This window comes from Vanessa cardui, chromosome 8 (assembly GCF_905220365.1).
Source record: "Vanessa cardui chromosome 8, ilVanCard2.1, whole genome shotgun sequence".
NCBI classification, from domain to species: Eukaryota; Metazoa; Arthropoda; class Insecta; order Lepidoptera; family Nymphalidae; genus Vanessa; species Vanessa cardui.
This window is the reverse complement of record NC_061130.1, coordinates 3,683,071-3,694,708: the sequence shown is the minus strand read 5'-3', so window position 1 is coordinate 3,694,708 and position 11,638 is coordinate 3,683,071. Positions and strand designations below refer to the sequence as shown.

Genomic DNA, 11,638 nt, shown 5'->3' with positions numbered 1-11,638 from the left:
CTAAATAATTAGTGTAAATATATTAATTAATTTAATTTGTAATAGATATCAGTATTAGCGTTTTGTATAAATATATTTCACCGTATTTAAGCATTCATTGTAAATAAAATGTTCGCTGTGCTCATTTCGTTGATTGGTATTCTTATAGTTTGGTGTATCCATTTAAGGTTTTCGAGGGATGGGAGACTGTTCGCGAAGATACCTGGTCCGAAAGGCTTACCTGTATTGGGTAACGCCTTTCAGTTTCTACTTCCCCCTGGTAGGAATATACTATTTTAATTACTGTTAAGACAAAATTAGATTACATTACATTAACAGCCTGTAAATTTCCCACTGCTGGGCTAAAGGATCCTATCCTATTTTGAGGAGAAGATTTAGAACGTACTTCGTGTAGTTCCAATGCGGATTGGTGGAATACACGTGTGGCTGAATTTTGATGAAATATAATATATACACATGTAGGTTTCCTCACGATGTTTTACTTTACCGCTGAGCATGAGATGAATTATAAACACAAATTAAACACATGAATATTCAGTGGTGATTGCCTGGGTTTGAACTCGCAATTACCGGTTAAGATACACGCGTTCTAACTACTGGGACATATCGCCTCGCCATAATGTCATGTTCTTATTATTAATTGTGTGTTAAAAAAATATAATAATACATCAGAATTTATATATAAAACGTAAGAATCATATTATAAGGTTATAATCGAATTCATTAATAATAATTCAATTGTATAATATAAATTTATCACTTGAAGACATTGGCGCTTTCAGAAATTTGTATGACTAGCTGTGCCCGCGACCTCGTACGTGTTCGAATTTAACAAAAAAACAAAATTATTGTAGCCTCAGTTACTCCTTGTTATATCAGTTATCTGCCAGTGAAAGTCCCGTCAAAATCGGTCCAGCCGTTCCAGAGATTAGCCGGAACAAACAGACAGATAGACAAACATTGTAAAAAAATGTTATTTTGGTATATGTACCGTGTATACATGCATATGCATTAAGTAAAAAAGGGCTAAATTAATGTTACAAACAGACACTTCAATTTTATTATACTCGTATATATAGACTGACCAGTCCTAACACCGCCAACGTGCCGCCAACATTGGTAACTAAGATGTAATGTCTTTCAAACCAGAACACGACAATATCAAGTATTGCTACTTTGCGGTAGAATATAGGCTACATAGCTTGCACAAAACATTCGCAAATTAAAATTATTTAAAAAACAAATAAAATTATATTAAAGGAGCGACTCCATAAAAAATGTCATATCTTCCAAAAAATGCAGTCCCCATTCGAGCCACATTAGTTAATTCATTGATAAAATTTCCATTTTTATCAATGAATTAAGTTTACAAGGAAGTACTTAATTTACATGCTTATCCAATTTCTTAAATTTTAATTCCTATGCTTCAATTTTTAATAAAATTTAATTACCTTTTTTTTACTTCTAGTTTCTTGATTAGATATACTTTTAACCGACTTCAAAAAAAGGAGTTTCTCGGTTCCATTGTTTGTGTGTAGGTATGTTTGTCCGCGATTATCTCGCGTTTGGCTGAAGCAATTTGGATGCGGTTTTCAGAAAAGTATTTATTACATTCAGGAGATGGTTTTAGTGCTTGAACCTACTTGAAAAAAAAGTAGGTTGTTAGTTTGACCTGTAAGTACTATATTATTAAGTAACAAAATGTAAGAGTGTATACCTTAACATACATCAAAACGGTAAAAAAATAAACATTTCTAAACACCCCCTACAAGATTTTCAATAACGGAAAATGATACATTAGATTCACTGTAACAGTCAAAGATAATTGGAAAACAATAGCAGCAGCAGCACTTAGGGACTAGCGGCACCAATTGAGCACTTAAAATAATCCCTCAACTCTAGAAATTCCACCACCAATTTGAACAGCGCTATGTTCCAAACCTTCTCCTCAAAGAGAGAAGAGGCCTTAACCCAACAGTGGGAAATTTACAGGCTGTTGTTGTTGTTGACATTATTAATATTATTATAAAAAATTATCATTGAAAGATTATCAAAGATTACCATACATTTAAAAGCATAATCAAAAATTAAATAGTTCATGTAATCATATACTTTGTATTACTTAATTTCATGGGAAAGGAACCGGCATTTGAGCGTTTTATCGCTATGAATTAGGGCATTTATTTCGAGTGTGCTACTTTCACGCCCTACTTCGTGTAATTGAATCAAACACAATAATACTTTGTGGTAGGTCTTTGTGCAAACCCGCCGGAGTAGGTACCACCCACTCATCATATATTCTACCTCTAAACAACAGCAGTATTGTTGTGTTCCGGTTTGAAGGGTGAGTCAGCCAGTGTAACTACAGGCACTAGGGACATGGCATCTTAGTTCCCAACGTTAGTGGCGCAATGACAATTTAAGGAATAGTTAATATTTCTTACAGCGTCATTGTCTATGGGTGATGGTTGACCACTTACCATTAGGTGGCCCATACGCTCGTGCGCTAATCTATTCAATAAAAAAAGTATATATTCACCGCTGTTTTCTAGTCGGCACTGCTTGACAACAATATAGGCTTATGTACCGCTTGATATCAGCGGTATCATAGTATAACAAATTATATCTCACGCGAAAACGATTTGCGGCGATTCACTATAAATCATTTGTCGAGCCGAAATTGCCCTGTGGTTAGAACGTGAGCATCTTAACCGATGATTACAGTTTCAAACCCGGGTTAGCACCACGTGCACTGAATAGTCATGTGCTTAATTTGTGTTTATAATTCATCTCGTGCTCAGCGGTGAAAACATTGTGAGGAATATATATGAAATTTATAACATGCATGTGTCAAGTTTCATAGAAATTCAGCCACATGTGTATTCCAACAACTCGCATTGGAAACCGGGAGTGGGGTACTCTAACTACTCGACCACAGAGGTCATCGTTATTGTTATGAATGACTTTAACTACTACTGCTTTGAGTTTCGAGTTTTTTCGTTTCAAAATAGTATACTATGTAATTATTAATAAAAATGCGTTCATTATACCGCATTGAACTATTAGTGAAATTAAAATTAGCAATTATTAAATTGGTATCAGTAGTATTGAATATCAATTTTACTATCTAGCTTTATAAGTACTAGGTTAGGCAAGTGGCTAGAACACATGAACCTTAATGATATATTGAAGGTTCAAGCGTAAATAATCATTGAATTTTTTAAATGGAAAGTCGTGTGTTGGTAAAGTAAAACATCGTGAGGTTATCTGCCAAAATTTAAATCTATCGCAAGCAATCTTAATTAAGCGACACCGTTCAACCAATATAAAAAAATCAGTATAAAACATTATTACTATATTCTATGAACGGACTATGGTGCCGTTTTGTACAATAACTAGACTATTCATTAATAGGCTAATTTAATAATTTGGCTGCGACATATCTGTTTAATTGCATTGAAGTATGGAGGTGGAATAAACCACCTATACTTCTTCTCAATCTGAGATGAGCTTAGAATCCCAGGACTGTATATTTATGAGGCCGTTAGGATTTACTTTTACGTTGTAGTCATTAGTTATATCTATATTTTTGTATTGGTTATCTATTTCATATAATTTACATTTTAATTTGAACATGCGTCAAATTCCAAAAATAAATAAATCTTATTTATTTGCTTTCAGAAAAACTATTTATGCTTTCGAGAGAGCTGTATAAAACCTACAAAGGGGTGATACAGCTACATGCATTGAACTTCCGCTGTGTGAATATTTACGATCCAGAAGATATGGCGGTAAGAACTGTGCCATATGTACCAGAATAGATACTTAGACAATTATTATTATACAGACATTATATCGTCCTAAGCGATTAGGGCCAAGGCGGATATATTGAGGGGTGACCAGGAAATTCCGTAATATATATTATAGTGTATGTGTGTGTGTGTGTGTGTCTGTGTGTGTGTGTGGACAAACACAGGCATATTCTCTATTCGATCACGCTTATAATCCGATGGAACACAATAGTAAACACATAATAGGCTATTTAACAATGCGAAACATAAATTGTGAATTATTGTAATCAGTGTATATTATGAGTTTAAAAATGGTTATTTACTAACGAAAGTTGAAAATAATACTTAATTTATTCAAAAATCCATAAATAAAAATGCATTTTTTCAAACGTTTGTCACGTGATACAAAACGCTCCTGATTGGTTGGGCTTATGATGAAGTCGCTTTCTTGTAAACTTCGCTTTTCTACTATATGTATCACAGTTTAAAATACAGGAAAGTGACGTCACCGACCCCATTGCAGCGCCATATTTTCCAAGTAGCGTTTTTGCGCGCTATTTAGATATGGAATTTTTAATATGATATTTTTCGGCAATTATGTACTAGAAATAAAAAACACACAACACAACACTTTTACTGGGTTCCTTAACTTCTACTAAATAATATAAAATGGGTTTTAAATACTAGTCAAATAGCCTATAGACAATGGTAATTGAAAATTCCAAACTCCAGGCTACTGAGAATTTTTAGATAAAATTTGTGGTAGGGTTTTGTACGAGCCCATCCAGGTAAAGGCGTTAAATTAAATACCTCTTAAGTGGGAGGCCTCTAGGAGATATTTAACGCCAAACAGCAATATTTAGTATTTTTGTGTCCCGGTTTGAAGGGTGTGTAAGCCGGTAGGGACGGAATATATTATGGTCACTTACTAAGAAACTGTTTTAGGAAATGCTGACCTTAATTTCTTATACAGAGATCCATACTATTTATAGCTCAGCTTTAAAATATGTAGTTGCACAAGCATACTTTTTCAACATGCTTTGTACAAGCATACTTTTTCAAATACATTGCAAATTGTATGCTACCGTGGTCACCTCTCAAAATTGGCGTGATTTTGCAATTGCTAGTATTTGTCTATATACATATTCCATAGAAACACTCATTTGATATATTATTTTTATGATCTCCTAGAGAGCACAGTTCATCTGCAATATTTAACTATGTCGCTCTTTGATAAATAAAGATTTTTTTGTTTAATGTGGTACTATTTATATTTACAGATTATACTTTCTAAGGCACAGTTCCATGAGAAAGAAATTCCATATGGTTTTCTAAAACCTTGGCTCCGCGAAGGAATTCTTACAAGCAACGGTATAAATCCATTTATTTTTTATTTTTCACGAGTTATTTAGAGATTCTTTCATGATTCTCTGTACTTTGTAAATTTGCTTGTATGGCGTTATACTATCAATTACCTTTAAACTGCTAGTAAACAAAATGAAATCTTACAGCATTTAGCCCGTTTAACTTTAAGAGCCGCTTAATAATACATTGTTCATGAAATGTTTTTGTTACCAGGTAAGAAATGGCATTATAGACGAAAGATGTTGACGCCATCTTTTCATTTGAATATTTTGAAGAAGTTTGTGCAAATTTTCGTGGTGCATATGGAAGATTTAATAAAAACCATAGAAACAGAGGAAGTTTCGAAAGATAAAACAAATATATACGAATTAACCTCGCATGTGGCTCTTAAGATAATGTGCGGTGAGTTGCTTTTTTGGATCGAAGATCTTTTAGACAGCTTACTTATGTAACCGTACGAGTATGTATTTTTTACACATAGGTATAGTACGACACCACTAAGATGTAGCCTCGGGAAATTCAATAAAACCGATTACTGCCGATTTATACAACTAATAGAAATAGCTCCCTATTGCGCCATTCGACGCTATTCGTCGCTATAGATTCTCGCGTCAGTTCAACCCGAGAAAGCAAGTGCATATAAATCGACGTGTCAAATTGAAGAATAAACTCGTTCATATGATATTACAAGTTATTACGTTTGTGTAATATTCACATAAGCAATAAATGTTGATAATTTGGGATAGCGTACTTAATTCGGATGTGACGAGTTTACGAATTTTGCTGACCCCGCATCTAACTTTTGTCGTATTATACATGGTTATCTCTCTTTCTCTTCCTCTCTCTTCACATAAGATTTTATACATTATTATTGTAACGTACTTTTTTTATAGATTCAATTCACACTGGATTCTAATAACGTTTTTAAATTAGTTATCATTTAATAATTCTCAAACGTAATGTTACGTGATATAAATTTGTTTTATTATTTAACACATTATATACAGTAAAAGTAGCTTTGTTCCAACTGGTCGTTCTACTTTTTATAATTTCATAAAAATGATATCTAAAAATTATGTTTCAGAGACTTCAATGGGCTTATCAAAAGAAAGCAATCTAGAAATTATGTATAAGAAATATTTTTATGCTATCGAAAAATTTGGCTACTATGTTACGGAAAGGGTTTGTAGGATATGGTTGTTCTTTGACTGGATTTTCAACTATTCGAATCTAGGCAGAAAACAGAAATCTATTGTACAAGAGTTACACGCTTTTTCAAACGACGTTATACGTGATAGAAGAAAATTTCTAGCGCAAAATAGAACAAACAAAATGGACGCCGGTATCGATGAGAATAAACGTCACCTTGCAATGATAGACTTGCTTTTTGAAAATGAGAGGAACAATAACATTGATGAAAGTGGAATCAGGGAGGAAGTCGATGCTTTTCTATTTGCGGTAATGTATTTTGAATTTCATAATCTTTATTATTATTATAAATGTGAAAGTAATCTGTCTCTCTGTCTGTCTGTCGCTCTTTCACGACCAAATTGATGAACCGAATTTGGTGTGAAGATGAAATTTGGTGTGAAGCAAACTTAAACTTTAAGGAAGGACATAGGCTACGTTTTTTGCCTAGCACATGACAAGTAAAGTAGCAGCCTGGAAATTACCCACTGCTGGGCTTAGGCCTCCTCTCCCATTAAGGAGTGGGTTTGGAACATATTCCACCACACTGTTCCAATGCGGGTTGGTGGAATGCACATGTGGCTGAATTTCAATGAAATTAGACGCATGCCGGTTTTCTCACGATGTTTTCCTTTACAGCCGAGCACGAGATGAATTATAAACATGACAATCAGACCGCTAAAATGCAGGCGAAATCACGTGCGTCAACCAGTTACCAATATATTATAGACAACATATTATGCAATATTATGAAGACGAAAGATATCTTATATATAAGAAGTTTTTATGTTTTTACTAATGAACCGATCATTATGAAATTGTGTATAGACTAAGATTTATAAGCGCCCCCTATCCCTTCTCTCAGATACAGATGAAGCTACGCACAAACTAGAAAATAAAAGTAAACGAAGTAAAACTAGTTATAACGGATTTGAAACGCGTATATTAATTATTTTTAACATCCCGACGTTTCGAGCACTTTACAGCGTTCGTGATCACGGGTATCTGTTATAGCTAGTTTTATTTCAATGTGTAATCGCGAAAATTTAAGACAACATTAAGTACCTAAACGAAGTGTTCGATTTTAAAATTTTTATTCAACACTAGCAATCCGGCCCGGCTTCGCACGGGTACTTAATATGTAACGTTATATTATAACCAAATTACATAAAATCATTATAAATTGTAATCAATGTGTTAGTCTGATGTATAACCTATATTACTGTAAAATTTACATACATCCTCACAAACTTTCTCATTTATAATATTAGTAGAATTCACGATTTAATTTCAAAATATGTTTCCAGGGCTTTGATACAATATCAACTACTTTAATGTTTTTGATAATGAGGATTGCAAATGAGCCGGCAATTCAGGTAAATATTTAATATTCTTACCTTTTTTGTTCATTTTATTTTTATAAATATTAATAGGTTGATAGTGATACTATCCAGTGGTTTTCACTGTTATTCATTTCTATACTGTCTTGAATTTATAATAAAATATATACCAATACCAATAGTTGAATGGCCAAAAATGAAACTGCAAATTACTTTTAAATTCAATTTTTTTTTTAAATAATAGACAACATCACATACATTACTCTGATCCCAATGTAAGTTAGCTAAAGCACTTGTGTTATGGAAAATCAGAAGTAACGACGGTACCACAATCACCCAGACCCAAGACAACATAGAAAACTAATGATAATCTACATTGACTCGGCCGGGAATCGAACCCGGGACCTCGGAGTGGCGTATCCATGAAAACAGATGTACACACCACTCGACCACGGAGGTCGTCGAACTTTTATCGCCATTGTTTTAAATGTTTTTTATATGAATTGACGATAAAAATATGTATGTAATAAAATTTAAGGAAACGTATCCAACATTTTGATACTACTTTGAATATAATTGTATAATCCTAATTTTGTTTCGTTGGTTTACTTTGTGATAGTAGTCTACCGCCAAACACCAGTACTTGGTATTCTTGTGTGCCGGTTTAAAGGGTGAGTGAGCCAGTGTAACTGCAGGCACAAGGGACATAGCATGTTAGTTCCCAAGATTGTTTACGTATTGGTGATGAAAGGAATTGTTAATGTTTCTGACAGCGCTAATGTTTCTGTCCAAGGGCGGTGGTGACCACTTACCATCAGGTGGCCCATATGCTCGTCCGCCATCCAATAGCATAAAAAAGTTCATGATGTTCATAAATGATGAAAAAGAGTAACTACTGAGTTTCTTGCCGGTTCTACTCGGTAGACTCTACTTTCCGAAACGGCGGTAGCTTCACTTAATTGTAAAATGACGATTCAAAAGTGCGTGTAAAAGCCTACTTGAATAATTTAATTTAAATGGATTTCCAAATAAATAGTATAATACTTTATATATAAAACAGGAAAAAATTCGAGAGGAAATTGACAGTATATTTGGGAACTCTACGCGCTCGCCCACCATCGAAGACTTAAATGAGATGAAGTATACTGACTGTTGTATAAAGGAGACTCTGCGTATTTACCCCGCCGTCCCATACATATCACGACATCTCAAGGAAGAAGTTGTACTTGGTATGTATATAACTTTTATTCTATTAGTGAACTGAGATGGCCCAGTGGCTAGAACGCGTGCATCGTAACAGATGATTGCGGTTTTAAACCCACGCCAGCACAACAGCCTGTAAATTTCTCTCCCTTTGAAAAGAAGGTTTGGATATATTTCACCACACTTTTCCAATGCGGGTTGGTGGAATGCACACGAGGCAGAATTTCGATGAAATTAGACACATGTTTCCTCACAATGTTTTCCTTCATCGCCGAGCACAAATAAATATTCAGGTAAAAACCAAATAATTAAAGGTCTTATATGCAGTGTCGTTTAAGATACGTTTCCATCACAACGGTTCAATCCCTGTTGGAGTATGTTGGCAACTACAAAAAATCAATCTTTCTTGATATGTATTATTGATCTCACTCATTAAACTCACAGGTGGCTACAGGATCCCAGCGGACACACAAATCAACATAATGATATACGATTTACATCAAAGAGAAGACATATATCCGGAACCAAAAAAGTTTATCCCGGAGAGATTTCTACCAATCAATCAAATAAAAAGACATCCTTACGCCTTTCTTCCATTCAGCGCAGGTCCAAGGAATTGTTTGGGTAAAGTTAATTTATTAATGAATTTCCGTTTTACACGAACATTTTTTTTCCTGCTTTATTAGTTAGGGGACGAGCCACCTGATGGTAACCAGTACCCTATTGTCTATACAATGGCGCTGTAAGAAACACTAACCATTCCTTTCATCACCAAAGCGCACCAAACCTTGGGAACTATGATGTCTTTTTTTTACGGAGTAGGAGCAATGGGCCACCTGATGGTAAGTCGCCATCACCCATAGACAATGACGCTCTAAGAAATATTAACTATTCCTTACATTGTCAATGCGCCTCCAACCTTGGGAACTAAGATGCTATGCCAGTTGTGCCTGTAGTTACACTGGCTCACTCACCCTTCAAACCGGAACACAACTATACCAAGTACTATTGTTTTGTGGTATGGTTTTGTAATGAATTTGTTGTTAATTTTCAGGTCAGAAATTCGCAATGCTTGAAATGAAAACATTGATATCGGGTATAATCAGAAAGTACCATATTGAACCTGTCACTAGACCTGAGGAGCTTGCCTTCAATGTAAATATGATCCTTCGCACAACAAAACCTATTTACGCTAGATTCAGGAAAAGGAATCTTTAATGATAAAACTTTTATTAATTTATTGTGACATTCACATGTATGATGGTAGGGCTTTTTGCGAGTCAGTCTGATTATGTACCACCCACTCAAAACATGATTGGATAATCTACCACCAAACAGAAAAACTTAGGTAATTTGCGCATTAACGATGTAGAGCATCTTTACATTGCGTAGTATAAAACATAGTCGGTTAATACTATCTGTCCGTATCTATGCTTAAATCTTTAAAATTACATAACATATTTTGGTGCAATGATTTTCAATAGATAGATGGTTTCAAGGGGAAAGTTTATATGTATAAATACATGCACAATATAGTAGAGAAACATTGATTATTTTAGGAATTTCTAAATTGATGTCGTAAATAAACAATTTTTTTGCACTAACATTGTAACTCTGGATGAAAACTAAGAAATAGATCAAAATAATGTCATACAATATTTCACCATAAAGAGTTCGTCAAAAAAGTCCGCTATGATATATTATGTTTATCCTATGATATTATTATACAACGAGAAATAATAAATTAAAATTAAAATCTTATGTTATTAAGTACCTTAAATACATGCTACGTTTAATATAAATCAATATAGCCCTTTACATGATGTAATTTAAATGAGTAAATTGGAGTAGTGGTGCAAAAAGCTTCATCAAAAGTATAACACCTCGCCTCATTGCCTCCACTGGTGACAGGAGGGCTGGTTCGTTTTTTGCCCAGAGGATCGGAATTGCGATTCAACGGGGAAATGCTGCTAGCATTCTTGCCACCATTCCACGCGGTCAAGATTTATACAGTAACTAGTTTTAGTTCATATTTGTATATATATATTTAAGCATTTAATGTTGTTAATTCTTATGTTAATAAATTTAAATGAATATTCTCGAAGATATTACAGATTTAAACAAATCAAATCAAAATAAACTTTATTTAAGTAGGCTTTTACAAGCACTTATGGATCGTCATTTTACAATGAAATGAAGCTACCACCGGTTCGGAAAGTAGATTAGTAAAACCGGCAAGAAACTCAGTAGTTACTCTTTTTCAACATTTTAAAAATACAAAGTCATGTTAGTTAGTACAATTATTTAAATTAATATATTCTGCTTGGAAGTCAGCAGGTATTAACTCCACGCTTTTTTATCATCTATAAAATCTTGTATCGAATAATATGCCGTTTTTACCAATTTATTTTTACAAACGATTTGAATTTACGCAGCGGCAAAGTTAAAAATTTCTGCAGAATTTTACTATAGAAACGGATACCTTGCCCCAAGAAGGATTTATTGAACGCAATTACATAGCGGTTTGATGACAATAACGTTGTGAGACATTCTGTAGACATTAATTTAAATAATTGTATTAATTAACATGACTGTATTTTTTTAAATGTGGAAAAAGAGTAACTACTGAGTTTCTTGCCGGTTCTTCTCGGTAGAATCTACTTTCCGAACCGGTGGTAGCTTCACTTAATTGTTAAATGACGATTCAAAAGTGCTTGTAAGAGCCCACTTAAATAAAGTTTATTTACATTT

At 33.9% G+C, this 11,638-nt stretch overlaps 1 protein-coding gene across 1 annotated transcript; it reads left to right on the top strand.

Annotated features, from left to right (window-relative positions):
* On the top strand, nt 1-10,613 carry LOC124531745 (cytochrome P450 4C1-like). The gene is made up of 9 exons (XM_047106258.1): nt 1-259; nt 3,682-3,791; nt 5,072-5,162; nt 5,370-5,558; nt 6,241-6,614; nt 7,652-7,720; nt 8,745-8,913; nt 9,332-9,511; nt 9,942-10,613. The coding sequence occupies exons 1-9, from the start codon at nt 109-111 to the stop codon at nt 10,103-10,105; spliced, it is 1,497 nt and encodes a 498-aa protein (XP_046962214.1). The 5' UTR covers nt 1-108; the 3' UTR covers nt 10,106-10,613.
* The last annotated feature ends 1,025 nt before the right edge of the window (nt 10,614-11,638 follow it).